Below are 13,274 nucleotides of genomic sequence, written 5' to 3'. Positions count from 1 at the left end.
CAAATCTTTATTCTAAGTTACATAATGCCATCATCATAATAATGATCTTATACTTTAGCAAATGCTTTAAAAATAAGTATTTCTGGCAAGTAGAAATTTTTCCTTTGCTGTCGTAAGACATGAGAGTTTTTACGAGCTCACAATGAGAATGTTAATCAAGGAAATGTCACTTCTATCAACCAAATGATATAGAGGGGGAATGCCACATCACTTCTCCACAAGGAAAAAGGATGGGTTTCACTTACAGTGCCCCAGTTCTCTCTACATGAACACATACACATATATGTTCATGTGTGTCTGCCTATATTCAACAAATGTTTGACCCTGAGGTCTCTTGACTGATTCCCTCTTGTCACTGTGACTCTCAAATTGTATTGACTTCTATATTTTACTAATTCATCAAGCATGTACTGACTACCTTCTGAATAACTAATTATTGTTCATAGGAAAAAAGATACATAAGAAAAATTAGACTCTACCCTTCAGAATCTTGGGATCCCTTTCACCGGTGAGATAAAACACGACATATTATCATCAGGTAATTTATGAAGCTAGTTCTACAAAACCAATGATTCATTGCACATATATGCAGAATTTTGGAGTCCTTTTGAAGCATTTCTGCATATTGAATCCTAGGGACATTCGTGTGAAGTGTACATTAGCCCCCATTTTAAGCAATAAGAAATCCAAGGGTTCCAAATTTTAAGCAACGTGCCTCAGTCACGCATATTGTAAGGCAGAAAGTCGAGACTTTAGCCACTGTTTTCTAATCCCAAACCCACTGCTCCTTTCAATACAGCACAGCAAACGAGGGATGGGTAGAAACTCAACAGGACCATATAATAATGATCTTATACTTCAGCAAATGACTTTAAAAGTAAGTATCCAACCTTCTGTTATATATAAAACCAGGTAGACCTGCTTCCAAGCAGGGCACAGACAAACGCCCGAGTTAATTTTATTCTGTAAATACCTGTACTTACACAGTAGAATACACAAAGCACAGCTATTATTTCCTTAATCTTAGTGCCTCTGCCTCCTCAGTAAAAAGCTCTGATCTCTCAAACGGGGATACAGAATATAAGAAATTGACGGGCTCCCAGGAATCTTAAACCACAAATATCAACCTTGAAAGTCCAGTTCCTATTAATCCTTGTACATGCCGTTTTCCCTCAGCACTGAAGAGCCTAACTCGCCCACCCTCTTCTGGCCTTCTTGCTCCAAATAACTTCTTATTTTAAGATGTGATGAGTGATTCTACAAAATGCTACAAGTTTGCCCCAATTTCGCCACCCGTCCCCAGCTCCGGCCCAAGCATCTTTCCCTCCCTCCGGATGGAGAGAATACCGAGTTCAGATTCTGCAGGTCCGGCCGCGATGCTGTCACACAGCACTGACAGGTGAGAAGTGACCTCTCGACTCCGTCCTTGGGGACCTCCCTCCGACAGCGCAGCGGGATCCCAAACCCGGGAAGAGGCTCTCAACTCGGGAACGCAGTCTCCGGCGACGCTCGGTCCCAAGGGAGGGCTCCGGTCACTAGTTCTGAGCTGGGCGCCCAGCCTGGCATCACTTCGCCTCATACTCCTGCTGACTGCAGGGGGACTAGATCCTGCAGCCAGTCCATCCCACCGCACGCCCGAGTCCAGTCACGCAGACCTCACACCGGACCCCGACAACGAACCTCTGGCACCGACAGCGGCGGCGGCGGCAGCAGGCCAGGCCACGCGCCCCAGGTGCCCATCGCCTCCAACCCAAGACCCCCCGCAAGGCTGGACCGCAGAAAAGCGTTTCTATGGGAACCTCTCGGGTATCACGTGAGGCTCCCCGACGGCCAATCGCGTCTCCGCGCCGCCTCATCCAGCTTTCTAGCCGCTCACCGCCCCCGCCTCCTTCGCCGGCCCCGCCCCTTTCCTGCAACGGGTCCGCGCGTGCGCGGTGCGTCCGGCGCGCTCCGGGGCCAACGCGCGCTCCCCGGGGGACGCGGGGGCGGGGCGGGGGCTGAAGGGAGCTGGCGGCTGAGAAGGAAGCGGCGCCGGGCTAGCGCGCAGGCCCAGAAGCGAGCAAGCGGCGGCTGCCGGCGACGCCCCAGAGCGGAAGAGGGAAGTGAGTAGCGCCGGGCTGGGCTCGCGAAAGGCCAAGAGGCACCGCGAAGGGGAGGCCAGCGTCGCGTCGCGATCCGGGATGTCGAAGAACACGGTGTCGTCGGCCCGCTTCCGGAAGGTGGACGTGGACGAATATGATGAGAACAAATTCGTGGACGAGGAGGACGGCGGCGATGGCCAAGCCGGGCCCGACGAGGGCGAGGTGGACTCATGCCTGCGACAATATCCTTGCTCTCGCGGCGCTCGGGGGCCGTGGGGACGCGTGCCGCGCCTGGCTCTGGGTGGGGATGGAGGGCTGGAGCTCCCGGGGCCAGCAGGCCGCCTGCACCCCGCGGCCGCGCTCGCGAACTTGCGGGCGCCCGGATTCCTCAGGTGCGCCGCCCCAGCGGCCGCGCCCTCGCCGGGGACCGGCCAGCGCCCTAGTGGGCACCTGAGCTCCAGAAATCCCTGCCTGGTGGGGACACAGACGTCCCGCTTTTCTGTCGTTGGTTTGGTTTTGCTGAGCGGTGAGATAGTTAATTCCTAGCCGGGAGGGATGGAACGGTTCACAGATTGAGACCCTCCGTGCATTCAGCCCATGGGCTTCATCATCATCATCACTGTTAGAGAAGAGGATTTGGGGAGGTTGTACATAATTTATTAATAGGGCGAAGAGAGTTTCCGTCTTCAGAATTCCCAGTTAAAGCTTGGAGCCTTCTACCTGCTAAGAAAAAGCCAGTAGAGAAAGGATAGGGATGCGTGTGGAGAATCCCTGGAGATATTTAGGATGAACCCCAATGACTAAAACAGAGGATGAGTCAGTTCTATAAATCAAAATCGTTTTTCTGAAGTTGTTTCCACTCTACTTAAAATATGGCTGTCAGTTCCTGATTCCTTGGTTTGCATATCTGAATATTCATGAGCCTGAAATTCATTTGCATCGATCTCTTAGAAAAATAGAAATGTTGCAAAGACCCAAATTGTAGCCTTAGAAAAATTGCGTCCATTAAGTCTGTTCATACCGCTTTCCTCATCAGCTTTCTACTCGGCATAACGAAGAACTAAATAAGTGAACAAGTATTTAGTGATAACTGCAGCATTGAGCATATATACTCCGTATAACTTTCACATCGGTTGCTCCTAATTTGATTATTTAAGTACTTGGGCTTTTTCTTTAAAAAAAAATGTTCTTTAGGAAACCATGCATCCTTCACAGTAGTTTATCACCGACTGTAGATAATTTTCTATAGACATGGTGAGCATTATTCTTTGTTTAAAAAAAAATCTTTATGGTGGATAGATGATATTTTATTAAACTAGTGATGTGTTTTGGGTAATTTCTGGTGACTCCTACTTCCGTGTCCACTATCAGTTGAATCTACCTTTCCATCAATCCTTCTTAAAATATGAAGATACTGTTTCTCATTATAACTAGGAGAGACAGCCCTGGTTGGGGAGTACAGACGGAGGAACAAGTGATTCTGTGGTTTTCCTTTTAGGGAAATAACTGTCTGTTCTGACAGTCTGATTGGCCTTCCGTTTCCCATGCTTGCTAACTCATTAGTGCTTTGAGACTGAATTAGGTATAGATGGTCCAGCCCAGTTCACATAACCTGTAGGGAGAAAAGTAAGCTGCCACCTATAGGTCGTGTGGTTTATTACAGCTTCCCTAGCCCTGCTCATCAATATTAAGCTATTGCCTGTTCCGCTCTGATTGCCAGAGTAATCAGCCAGCATTTCAGTTGATATCCAGTGTGCTTTTAGTATAAAGTTTAGGGTTCCTTTCCCGTAAGACTCAGACACAAACAAGATGGTGTACTTTGTTGATGGGCTACTTCAATTGATGACCTATCATTCTGATGGCATATTTTAAGGTTTCTTGTATACCTATCCAGACAATTGTGTGTATTTCACTACAAAGTGTAATCAGTTTGGTAGGACCAAAGTCAAAATAATTTTTTTCTTTGTGGCGCACGCCTTTAATCCCAGCACTTGAGAAGCAGAGGCAGGCGAATCTCTGTGAGTTCGAGGCCAGCCTGGTCTACAAGAGCTAGTTCCAGGACAGGCTCCAAAACCACAGAGAAACCCTGTCTCGAAAAACCAAAAAAAAAAAAAAATCCTATAGTCTCTTAATTGATTTTAACTTCTGATTGACATAGTAGAAATAAACGAGTGTAGTCTACAATAGTAAACATAAGGGCCACAGTAATTTTTGTTACTATGCAGAAAGTCAAGTCTTAAGAACCCGTCCCCTTTGCTGTTATCCCCTTAACTGTCATTACAGGAAACATGACAGCCGCGCTGCAGGCAGCTCTGAAAAACCCCCCTATCAACACGAAGAGCCAGGCCGTGAAGGTGAGTTGTAGCCACAGCCTCAGTCTCTGCGCTGCCCCACTATTCTCGAAATCCTTGACACGAGACTTTACAACTGACCTTTTCGTTTTGATTTTGTTGGGGTTTTTTTGTTTGTTTGCTTGTTTTTGTTGGTTTTTTGTTTTTGAGATTGGGTCTGGGTATATTACCTGGCTGACCTGGAACTCAGAGATGTCCTGCCTCCACTAGGATTAGAGGCATATGCCATCACAGCCAGTTTCCAAAGAGGGAACTTGAGAAGTAAAAACACCCTATGAGAAACAGCACTGAAATATAGAGTTAAACCAGTGCTGTGTGGAACAGAGTCCACTTGAAGGAGGGAGACATCTGTTAATTATGTTAGTACTAAATATTATAGAAGACAAAGGCGTGAGGGCATAAAAAGATGATCACCATGCTGTCACTTGGGTCAGTTATCGCCTGCTATACTTAAGAGCTTCTACAAGGGTTTGTATTCTTTATAAAAAGCGAGAGAGAGAAAAAATCTTACAGTTAACTGTATAGCAATATGCACTAATTTCTTTTCTTAGCAATAAGATTATTTCTAAAGCATTTTAACTGCAATATACTGTTGTGCAACATTTTATATACCCCCAGTTCCTTTTATTGTATATTAAATTGTCTAGTTTGTCCTGCTAAAATGAATAATAAGATAAATCTATCTTACTTAGTTCTGTCAGTAAAATTCCCAAAGACAAATGCTAGGTCAAAAACCACAGTTTTAAGACTTTTGCTACACAAAGGGTTGCCCAGTCCCTTAAAAGAACTTTGCAGCTTGCACCCTGCATCTGTCCTCTGCTGATTCCTAAAGAGCTACTTCATTGTTCATTGTTTGAAGTGCAGGCTTACCACAGCCCTGTGGTCCATAGGCCTCATCCCAGGACCTCAAGAACTTGAATGGAATAGTAGTATAGATAAACATAGGAATTATCAAGGCAACAAAGCTTTGTATGGGGGAAATTTTTCTTTGCTTTTTAAAAGTTGTTAGGAACATCATTAAAATTTTCGTTATATCCCTTAATGTGTTTTTGTTGTTACTTTGTTTTGTTTTTTTAATGACAGCTTGTGGGTGGGAGGTTATAGCTCTAGACCTCAATAGGGAAATTGCAATCTTTAAACGAAGATAACATTGGTGGTAGAAATTTTCTGTAAAGTCCTGCCCATTGGAATGCTGGAGATCCCACTGTGTGCTGAACAGAAGGAGAAATGAATTGTTGAAAGGGATTGATTGTGTGTTCCCTCTGCTTAGGCGATGTTTCTGGAACAGGCTTTTCCAGAGGGAAAGTTTAGAGATGAACACAGATGGACCCAATGTCTGTAGCTAGGAAATTTCAAAAGAGTTTTTTAATGGTTTCAAACAGGAACTTTTAAGAAAATGCCACTTTTGTATTCTATAGACAGAATTGTATAAATCAGTTTCCTTCTTTGTTTACCAGTTTTTTAGACCAAGAAGTAAAATTTAAATGTTATAATAAATTGTTAAATTTTCCCATTAGTCTGTTAGTAAATTCCAGTTCTACCTTTAGATCTATTAAAACTGTGTTCCAGAGCCTTTTAATCCCAGCACTGGGGAGACAGAGGCAGGCAAATCTCTGAGTTCAAGGCCAGCCTGGTCTATATAATGAATTCCAGGACAGCCAGAGCTACACAGTAAGACCAGTCTCAAAAACAAGTAGTATGGGCTCCCTTATTACCACCTCTACTACCATAGCACCCAGAACCACCCTGTGTCCTTGGAATTGTCCCAGTGGCTTCTGTTTCACTCCCGCTGCTGCCGACATTGCTGTTCTCAGGAAAGATGCCGAAGTAGTCTTCAAATGAGAATCAGATTGTGTCTCTGCTCTTAAAACTCACTGTCTCATTTCCGAGTGAAAGCCTGTGCCACTGCAGTGTGGCCTGCAGGCTCTCACGTGATCTGTCCTCTCACAGTGCGTTCTTTCCCTTCCTCCGCTGCTTCTCCCACCCTCAGCTCTGTCACCTCGGGTTGTGTGAACATTCTGAGCACTGAAACCCACGCTGCAGCACCTGTTCTTTCGTGTGTCTAAACACTGGCCATATTTCCAAGGAGTTTTCTTTCACATCCTCCGTGTTGTCTTCAGTCCTTCAGATTTCACTCCAAAATGGCATTTCTAAAATTTTGTTCCTAGCATACTTGTCTGAATGTTTTGTTATGTATTTACCCTCAGGACCGGGCAGGCAGCATTGTCTTGAAAGTGCTCATCTCTTTTAAAGCTAATGATATTGAAAAGGCCGTTCAGTCTCTGGACAAGAATGGTGTGGACCTGCTAATGAAGTATATTTATAAAGGCTTTGAGAGCCCATCTGACAATAGCAGTGCTATGTTGCTACAGTGGCATGAAAAGGTAAGTGGCAAACTGCAGGTCCCTATAACTTGTTCCTTTTAGAGTACAACCTAAAAAACAAGACTTGATTGTATGTCTTTATTCTTACAAATTAAATGCATGAAAATGAAAAGTTCGCCGGGCGGTGGTGGCGCACGCCTTTAATCCCAGCACTCGGGAAGCAGAGGCAGGCGGATCTCTGTGAGTTCGAGGCCAGCCTGGTCTACAAGAGCTAGTTCCAGGACAGGCTCCAAAACCACAGAGAAACCCTGTCTCAAAAAAACAAAAAAAAAAGAAAAACCAAAAAAAAAAAAAAAAAAACGAAAATGAAAAGTTCATGTTTGCTTACCAGCCTTGGTCTTAAGAGATTCTGATTTGCACTGCATATTTGCTTGCATGTTTAGTACATACGTGATTATGTACCTGTATGGATTCCAAGAAAATTTTCAAAAGAAAATCGTGGAAATCAAAAATTGATTTATACTGATCAAACAATAGAAATAACCAAAAATGAAAACGTTGATGTGTGGTACATACAAAGAGTGGAATGTTACTCATCCATGAAAAGGAATGGAGTTTTTAATGCATGCTACAATGTAGATGAACCCAGAAGATGTTCTTCTAAGTGAAACCAGACACAAATATTTGGCATTTCTACTTATATGAAATAATCTGAGATAAACAAGCCCAAAGGAATAGAAAGTCACTAGACCATGTAAAAAGGACAGAGTGCTTGCCTAGCATTCCCAACATTTGATCCCCAGCAATGTGTTTTTGTTTTGTTTTCAAAAATTGTTACCAATCGTGAATGGTAGCGCATGCCTTTAACCCTACACTCTGGAGAGAAGCATTGCCGGCCAACTTGGTCTATATATTGAATTATGTGCTATATTGAGAGAAGAAAAGGAATTATTGTTAGTTCTATGTAAGAAGTTAGTAGACAGGTGAGCCAAGTGACTTAGTGGGTAAAATCTCCTGCCACCAAGCCTGTCAACCTGAGTTCACTCCCTGGGACCCACACAGTGGACAGAAGGAACTGACTACCTCCACACACACATTATACCCGCACACATGCACACAAAGCAAGTGTAATTTTATTTTATTTTATTTTATTTTATTTTTTTTTGGTTTTTCGAGACAGGGTTTCTCTGGTTTTTGGAGTCTGTCCTGGAACTAGCTCTTGTAGACCAGGCTGGTCTCGAACTCACAGAGATCCGCCTGCCTCTGCCTCCCAAGTGCTGGGATTAAAGGCGTGCGCCACCACCGCCCGGCCTAGCAAGTGTAATTTTAGGTAATCTTTCCTTCCTAGCTCTTACAGTGATAAAATATAAACAACAGCATTTTAAAGAAAAAAAAACAGATAAATGACTATGTAGTCTCAGAACTCAAGGAGGATCCTCTCCTGCTGATGTGTTTGGGGCAGGGTTCCTCTTGTTTCTTCCACTGTGCTATATGCTTCAAGGTCAGCTGGCCCAGGGGCTTCTGGCCACATCTCCCCATAGAAACGCTGGGATTCCTCGTGCTATGACTTTTTTTGTGGAGATTCTGGAGATCGAACTGTCTCATAGTAGACCAAAGGATGTTTCATATCCTCGCAATACACAATGGTAGTCAAATATTTTTTCAGTATAAGTGAACCAGAATTCCTAATTGCTAATATTTAATCATGACTCTCAGTATTGATTAAAAGGTTCAGAACTAGAGATCATCAGCTCTTAAGTCATATATCTTCTTACCTTAGGGGAGATCTGCAAACTAAGGAGGTTGGGATGACGTGTCCCCACATAAGGCTCTTCCTAACCTAACCGTGATAAGGATGGGAGATGGAGAGTGCCTGGATTTATCTTGAATACCTGTTTTAGTCAGGAGCGATGTGCTGCAGACATCTTCAAGCATAGATACAGTGTGCTAGAATAGTGACTAGTTACATTTGGAAGTAAGTTCACAAGGGCAGGAACGCTAGGTCCTTGTTTTTTATTATGCCCTAGTCCTAATAAGACTGCTATTATTCTCATGCTGAGCACTGCCTGGGGCATAGCAGATGCCAGGGAGTGCTTACAAATTAATGCTTTCAGTATCTTGCCTAATCTCCTAACCTGAGACTTGGCCCTTTATGACCCTTTCTGTGTGGTTGGTTTTAGGCACTTGCTGCTGGAGGAGTAGGGTCCATCGTTCGTGTTTTGACTGCAAGAAAAACTGTGTAATCCTCCAGCTGGAACTGGACGGCGTTCACAGCAGTGGGAGTTGCTGGTACAAAGACCAAAACAACCAAATGGCACCGCTGCCCTGTGGGTAGCATCTGTTTCTCTCAGCTTTGCCTTCTTGCTTCCTTTTTCATATCTATAAAGAAGAAAATTACATATCAATTTCCTTAATGAAAATTGAAATAATGTGGAGAAAATTTTGTTTTAATGGGGGTGTTTGATCCTTTCATAATCATGTCGATAATATGTGTACCATTCTGTAATTTATATTCAAGTTTGATTGTGCAATTTTTAACTCTTTTGGCTGGTTTAAGGGTTTTACTTTGTTTTTAACCAATACTGAGAGATATGATCAAATTTGAGGCCAGTTTCCTAACTCATGCTAGTCAGGAAGTGATCTTTATTTTTAAAAATGAGAGACTGGCAGCTATTAACATTGCAAAACTGGACCACACTTCCCTTATTTAAGCAAAATGTGTTTCCAGAGCAAGTAGTGGGTGAGCCCCACTACCAATTTCCAGCTTTATTTCTGCTTGCCTCCAGATGATGCTGTGAGTGAAGTGTGCTACTTCCTGTTAGCCTCCCGTTATCATGGCCTCTCAGTCTCTTTGTGGTGACCCAGGGTCCAGAGCAAGCAGTCTTGCTCTACATAAATGTATGTGCAAAATATAAGCGCCTCTTTGACACAAGCATCGCATTTTCCTTCTGATGATAAGGCTGTCTGGGGAAACCACCCCAAGTCAGAGAAAGGACATCGAAACTGATGTAATTCAAACTCTATCAGCCTCTGGATGAAACCCTACTTTCTTCAGAAACAAGCAAGGTAGCTGCCTTAGACATTTCCACAGGTATTCACTGTCATTTCATATGCCCAGTGATGTCTTCAGTGTTCTTCAGGTAATGGGGAGCTCAGAAAATTTGGTTCTGATCCAAACAAATACATAGTCTGTGTTTCAGCTCAGTGTTTTTTAAGAAAGAAAAATGCCACACAGAAAAAAGTTTACTTTGTTGGACAAACCAAATTGGTTCTCAAAAATGACCGGTGCTTGTAAAAAGTTACTATTATGAAGCAGTTCCAAGAGCAACCACACAAACGCACATGTTTGAGAGGGAATCAGCCTGGCTAGTCTTTACACAAGACGCCAGTTCCAGAGTCACTGACTGAGGTGAGAACCAGTGCAGAAATTCTGTAAACTGCTGTTTTTGATACCTGCTTTTTTGTTTTGTTCTGTTTTGTAAAATTATGATAAACTTCAGAAAATAAAATGTCAGTGTTGAATAATTTCTTTTTCTTAATTGAATACTTGTAAATCTCCAGTTAGTTAAGGAGAAGGGTGTCCGGTGCCGCTGCTGTCTGTATGGTTGGATGTATAAAGCCACTTGATAGGAACAGGTGGAGAAGAGCCACTAGCGATGGTCGAGCCCTGCTGAGGCCTTTATGTGACTGGAACCCTCTGGGTTCCAGCAGGACACCTCAGAGACCTGGAGACCCAGATTCTTGCAGCTGCAAAAGTCACTCCCAGCTTCTAAGCTCCCCTTGTAGACCTCGGGACTATTTCTCACACCTCTCAGCAGCTCTGCTTATCAGCCTCACCTGGCTAAACTCCTGCTTTACTCTGGCTAAGCATGCGTAGTGTAAGTCGTCATGCACGTGTAGCACAACCGCTTTAGAAACGTGTGAGCATTTGCATACTGTTTCGGGACCACAAATCCTGGGTGGGGCAAATGCTGTCACCATGTTTTATAGTCACGGGAGTGGAGATGGTAAAACCTGTCAGCCTGTCAGCTCTAAGGGGAGACAATAGGGATGGACAAGCCGTGCAGTGTAGGAACTGGAGACACTGGGCTCAACAAGTGTGTCTGGTCATAGTAACTGGCACAGCGCCCCTGGTGGACAGGAAAGTAAATAAATGTACTTTTGCACACAAGTGGTTCTTCATTGTCCATGTGGGAGCCAGAGGTGAGTGTCAGGTGTCTTCTTCATTCACTTGTCTGCCTTATTTTTTGAGTCACTAAACCTGGAACTTACCAGTGCTTGCTGACTGGCCAGCGAATCCTTGGGGGTCTCCTGCGCCACTGCCTCAGTGCTAAGATGAGACACCACGGTGTCTGCCATGGGTGCCAGCCATCTGAACTTAGGTCCTCGTGCTTGTCACAGGAGCCCTTTACCTCAGCCGTCTTCCAGCTCCACAGAAGCAGATCTCGGCCTGTTTCTCTTCTTGAATCTCAACAGTTAGGTGTGATTTGGTTTGACCTTGTCTTGTTTTGAGAATTGATCTCTATTTTTAGTCCAGACTGGCCTCAAACTCAGCAATCCTGCATCAGCCTCTACCTGGCGTTACAGGTGTGCCCTTACCAGACTTGTTTTCGTTTTTTTTTTTTTTTTTTTTTTTTTTTTTTTTTTTTTTTTTTTTTTTTCCCAAAAGGGGCAAACAAGCAAGCAGTGGAAAGTCTCAACACTGGAGACGAAACCGAGGCAGGCAGATTATGAGCCTGCCTGAAAGAACCTATTTTAGAAGATCAAGGGCTGACTGGATAGCTGACTGGAAGCTGGCACATGTCTTACCTCAATCCCCACACACTGAAAAGGGAGACACCTAGCAAATACGCTTGGTGGTTTAGTTCCTAGGAAACGGTGATAAGTGAGTATGCTGATGACGTCAGGAAACACATTGGTGCACAGGTGAAAACTGCTGATGACGTCAGGAAATGCATCGGCACATGGGTGAAAACTGATGATGTCAGGAAATGCATCGGCACACACAGGTGCAAGTAATACAAATCAGTCACATCATTGGGGTGCAGTAGACAATTGCGGTGTGGGTCTTGGTTCTTTCTCCTGAAAAGTCAGTCTTGGGTACTTGAAAATCCATGTACATGACTGAATGCAGCTGATGTTGGATGAACAGCAAAAGTCAAGTGGGCCAAAGGCCAGAGAGTCAAATCAATCCAAACTAAGTTTAGAAGGATGGGAAGGACTGAGGGTCCAGGTGACATAAACAGAGGAATGGAAATGTTTAAAGGGGTTAGTTCATTCTTGGAGTTTTAACATTTCAACAAAGTGAAATTCTAGACAGGGAAAGCCACTAAACATTATACTTTCATAAGGAACTCCCCTGGGGGATTCAAGACAGTAAGGAAATTACAGAAGGTGGCTTCTAGTTTGGTTTTAGCCTAATAAATATTTGGTCATTTAATCTTGGGCCTTTTATAACAGTAAAATTTTGTAAGAAAAGCATCTTAAATTATCAATAAAGAGCTGTTCATAAAAAAATGAGTATCGCCGCGCTGCATAGGAGGCTCTGTGGCTAGGTTACCTACCTCTGCTTACTGCACACTCACAAAGCCTGGAGTCTGGATCCAAGTGCTCAGGAACAAGTCAGAAGTCCACAGAACACCTATAACGCCAACTCCAGAGAGCCAGTGAGCCGCACGCACGTACACATATAAACAAATGAATAAATAAATTTTGGGAAGTGGCTTTTACTCTTTATTCTTGATGTGTTTGAATGGTCAATTCTGGCTCCTAGTATTGACTTTGTGTCTTGTTACTGAGACAGTAGTGGTTCAGCATACGTCCAAGTCATCCAGAGTTAACACTGGTTTTATATGAATATAATGCCATGTATAAAATATAGCAGGACACTGAAGACATCCCTGGCTTGTGGTAGTGTGACTTTTAATTTTCAAGGCTGGAATCTCAGCTACAGGAGGATGAAAAAGAAAGGCCTGCCCTGTCCTGAGAACCTGCCTTCAGACCTGAAGCTCAGAAAATACAGTCTGCTAACACAGGGCCGTGTTACTCCACCTGCATTGCTGCAGTTGTCAAGCTGTCCAGTCCACGTGGGGAAGAAAGCTGTTTCCAGGAGAGGTGAGGGCTGGGATTTTCTCTAGAATCCCCAAGCCAGTCCTTGGATACTTTTTTTTTTTTTTTTTTTTTTTTTTTTGGTTTTTCGAGACAGGGTTTCTCTGTGGCTTTGGAGCCTGTCCTGGAACTAGCTCTGTAGACCAGGCTGGTCTCGAACTCACAGAGATCCACCTGCCTCTGCCTCCCAAGTGCTGGGATTAAAGGCGTGCGCCACCATCGCCCGGCCAGTCCTTGGATACTTGTGAGATCATGCCAGGAGCGTTTCACGGACAAGACCCGACAGATGGAGAAGCCTGAAGGAAGGTTTGGAAAGGTTCAACAACGAGAGCCCAATCAACACCAAGAGCTCAGCAGTTTTCTCTAAGTATGACTTTAATGTCCCTAGGAAAAAGAGTAAGCCATGTAGA

The 13,274-nt window shown here is 44.1% G+C and overlaps 2 protein-coding genes across 3 annotated transcripts in view; one reads left to right on the top strand and one right to left on the bottom strand.

Annotated features, from left to right (window-relative positions):
• The window catches only part of Rgl1 (ral guanine nucleotide dissociation stimulator like 1), a 268,005-nt gene extending 266,160 nt beyond the window's left edge, over positions 1-1,845 (bottom strand). Inside the window, exon 1 of one of the 2 annotated variants that reach the window (XM_057769585.1) lies at positions 1,348-1,845. The gene's annotated coding sequence lies outside the window, so the exon portion shown is untranslated. The remainder of the gene's footprint in view (positions 1-1,347) is intronic. The other variant, XM_057769583.1, reaches the window with a different exon arrangement.
• Positions 1,846-2,005: 160 nt separating this feature from the next.
• Positions 2,006-10,300, top strand: Arpc5 (actin related protein 2/3 complex subunit 5). Its single transcript, XM_057770500.1, has 4 exons — positions 2,006-2,324; positions 4,364-4,435; positions 6,640-6,816; positions 8,937-10,300. The coding sequence occupies exons 1-4, from the start codon at positions 2,181-2,183 to the stop codon at positions 8,997-8,999; spliced, it is 456 nt and encodes a 151-aa protein (XP_057626483.1). The 5' UTR covers positions 2,006-2,180; the 3' UTR covers positions 9,000-10,300.
• Positions 10,301-13,274: the final 2,974 nt, after the last annotated feature.

Source organism: Chionomys nivalis, chromosome 5 (assembly GCF_950005125.1).
Source record: "Chionomys nivalis chromosome 5, mChiNiv1.1, whole genome shotgun sequence".
Taxonomy (NCBI): Eukaryota; Metazoa; Chordata; class Mammalia; order Rodentia; family Cricetidae; genus Chionomys; species Chionomys nivalis.
This window is presented reverse-complemented; position numbering and strand designations above follow the sequence as displayed.

Bases quoted from the DNA above. Each gene is read 5' to 3' on its own strand.
- Arpc5 (XM_057770500.1), top strand. From the start codon at position 2,181: ATGTCGAAGAACACGGTGTCGTCGGCCCGCTTCCGGAAGGTGGACGTG. The intron at 2,325-4,363 runs TATCCTTGCTCT...ACTGTCATTACA, and splicing joins TGGACTCATGCCTGCGACAA to GGAAACATGACAGCCGCGCT. The intron at 4,436-6,639 runs GTGAGTTGTAGC...ATTTACCCTCAG, and splicing joins CGAAGAGCCAGGCCGTGAAG to GACCGGGCAGGCAGCATTGT.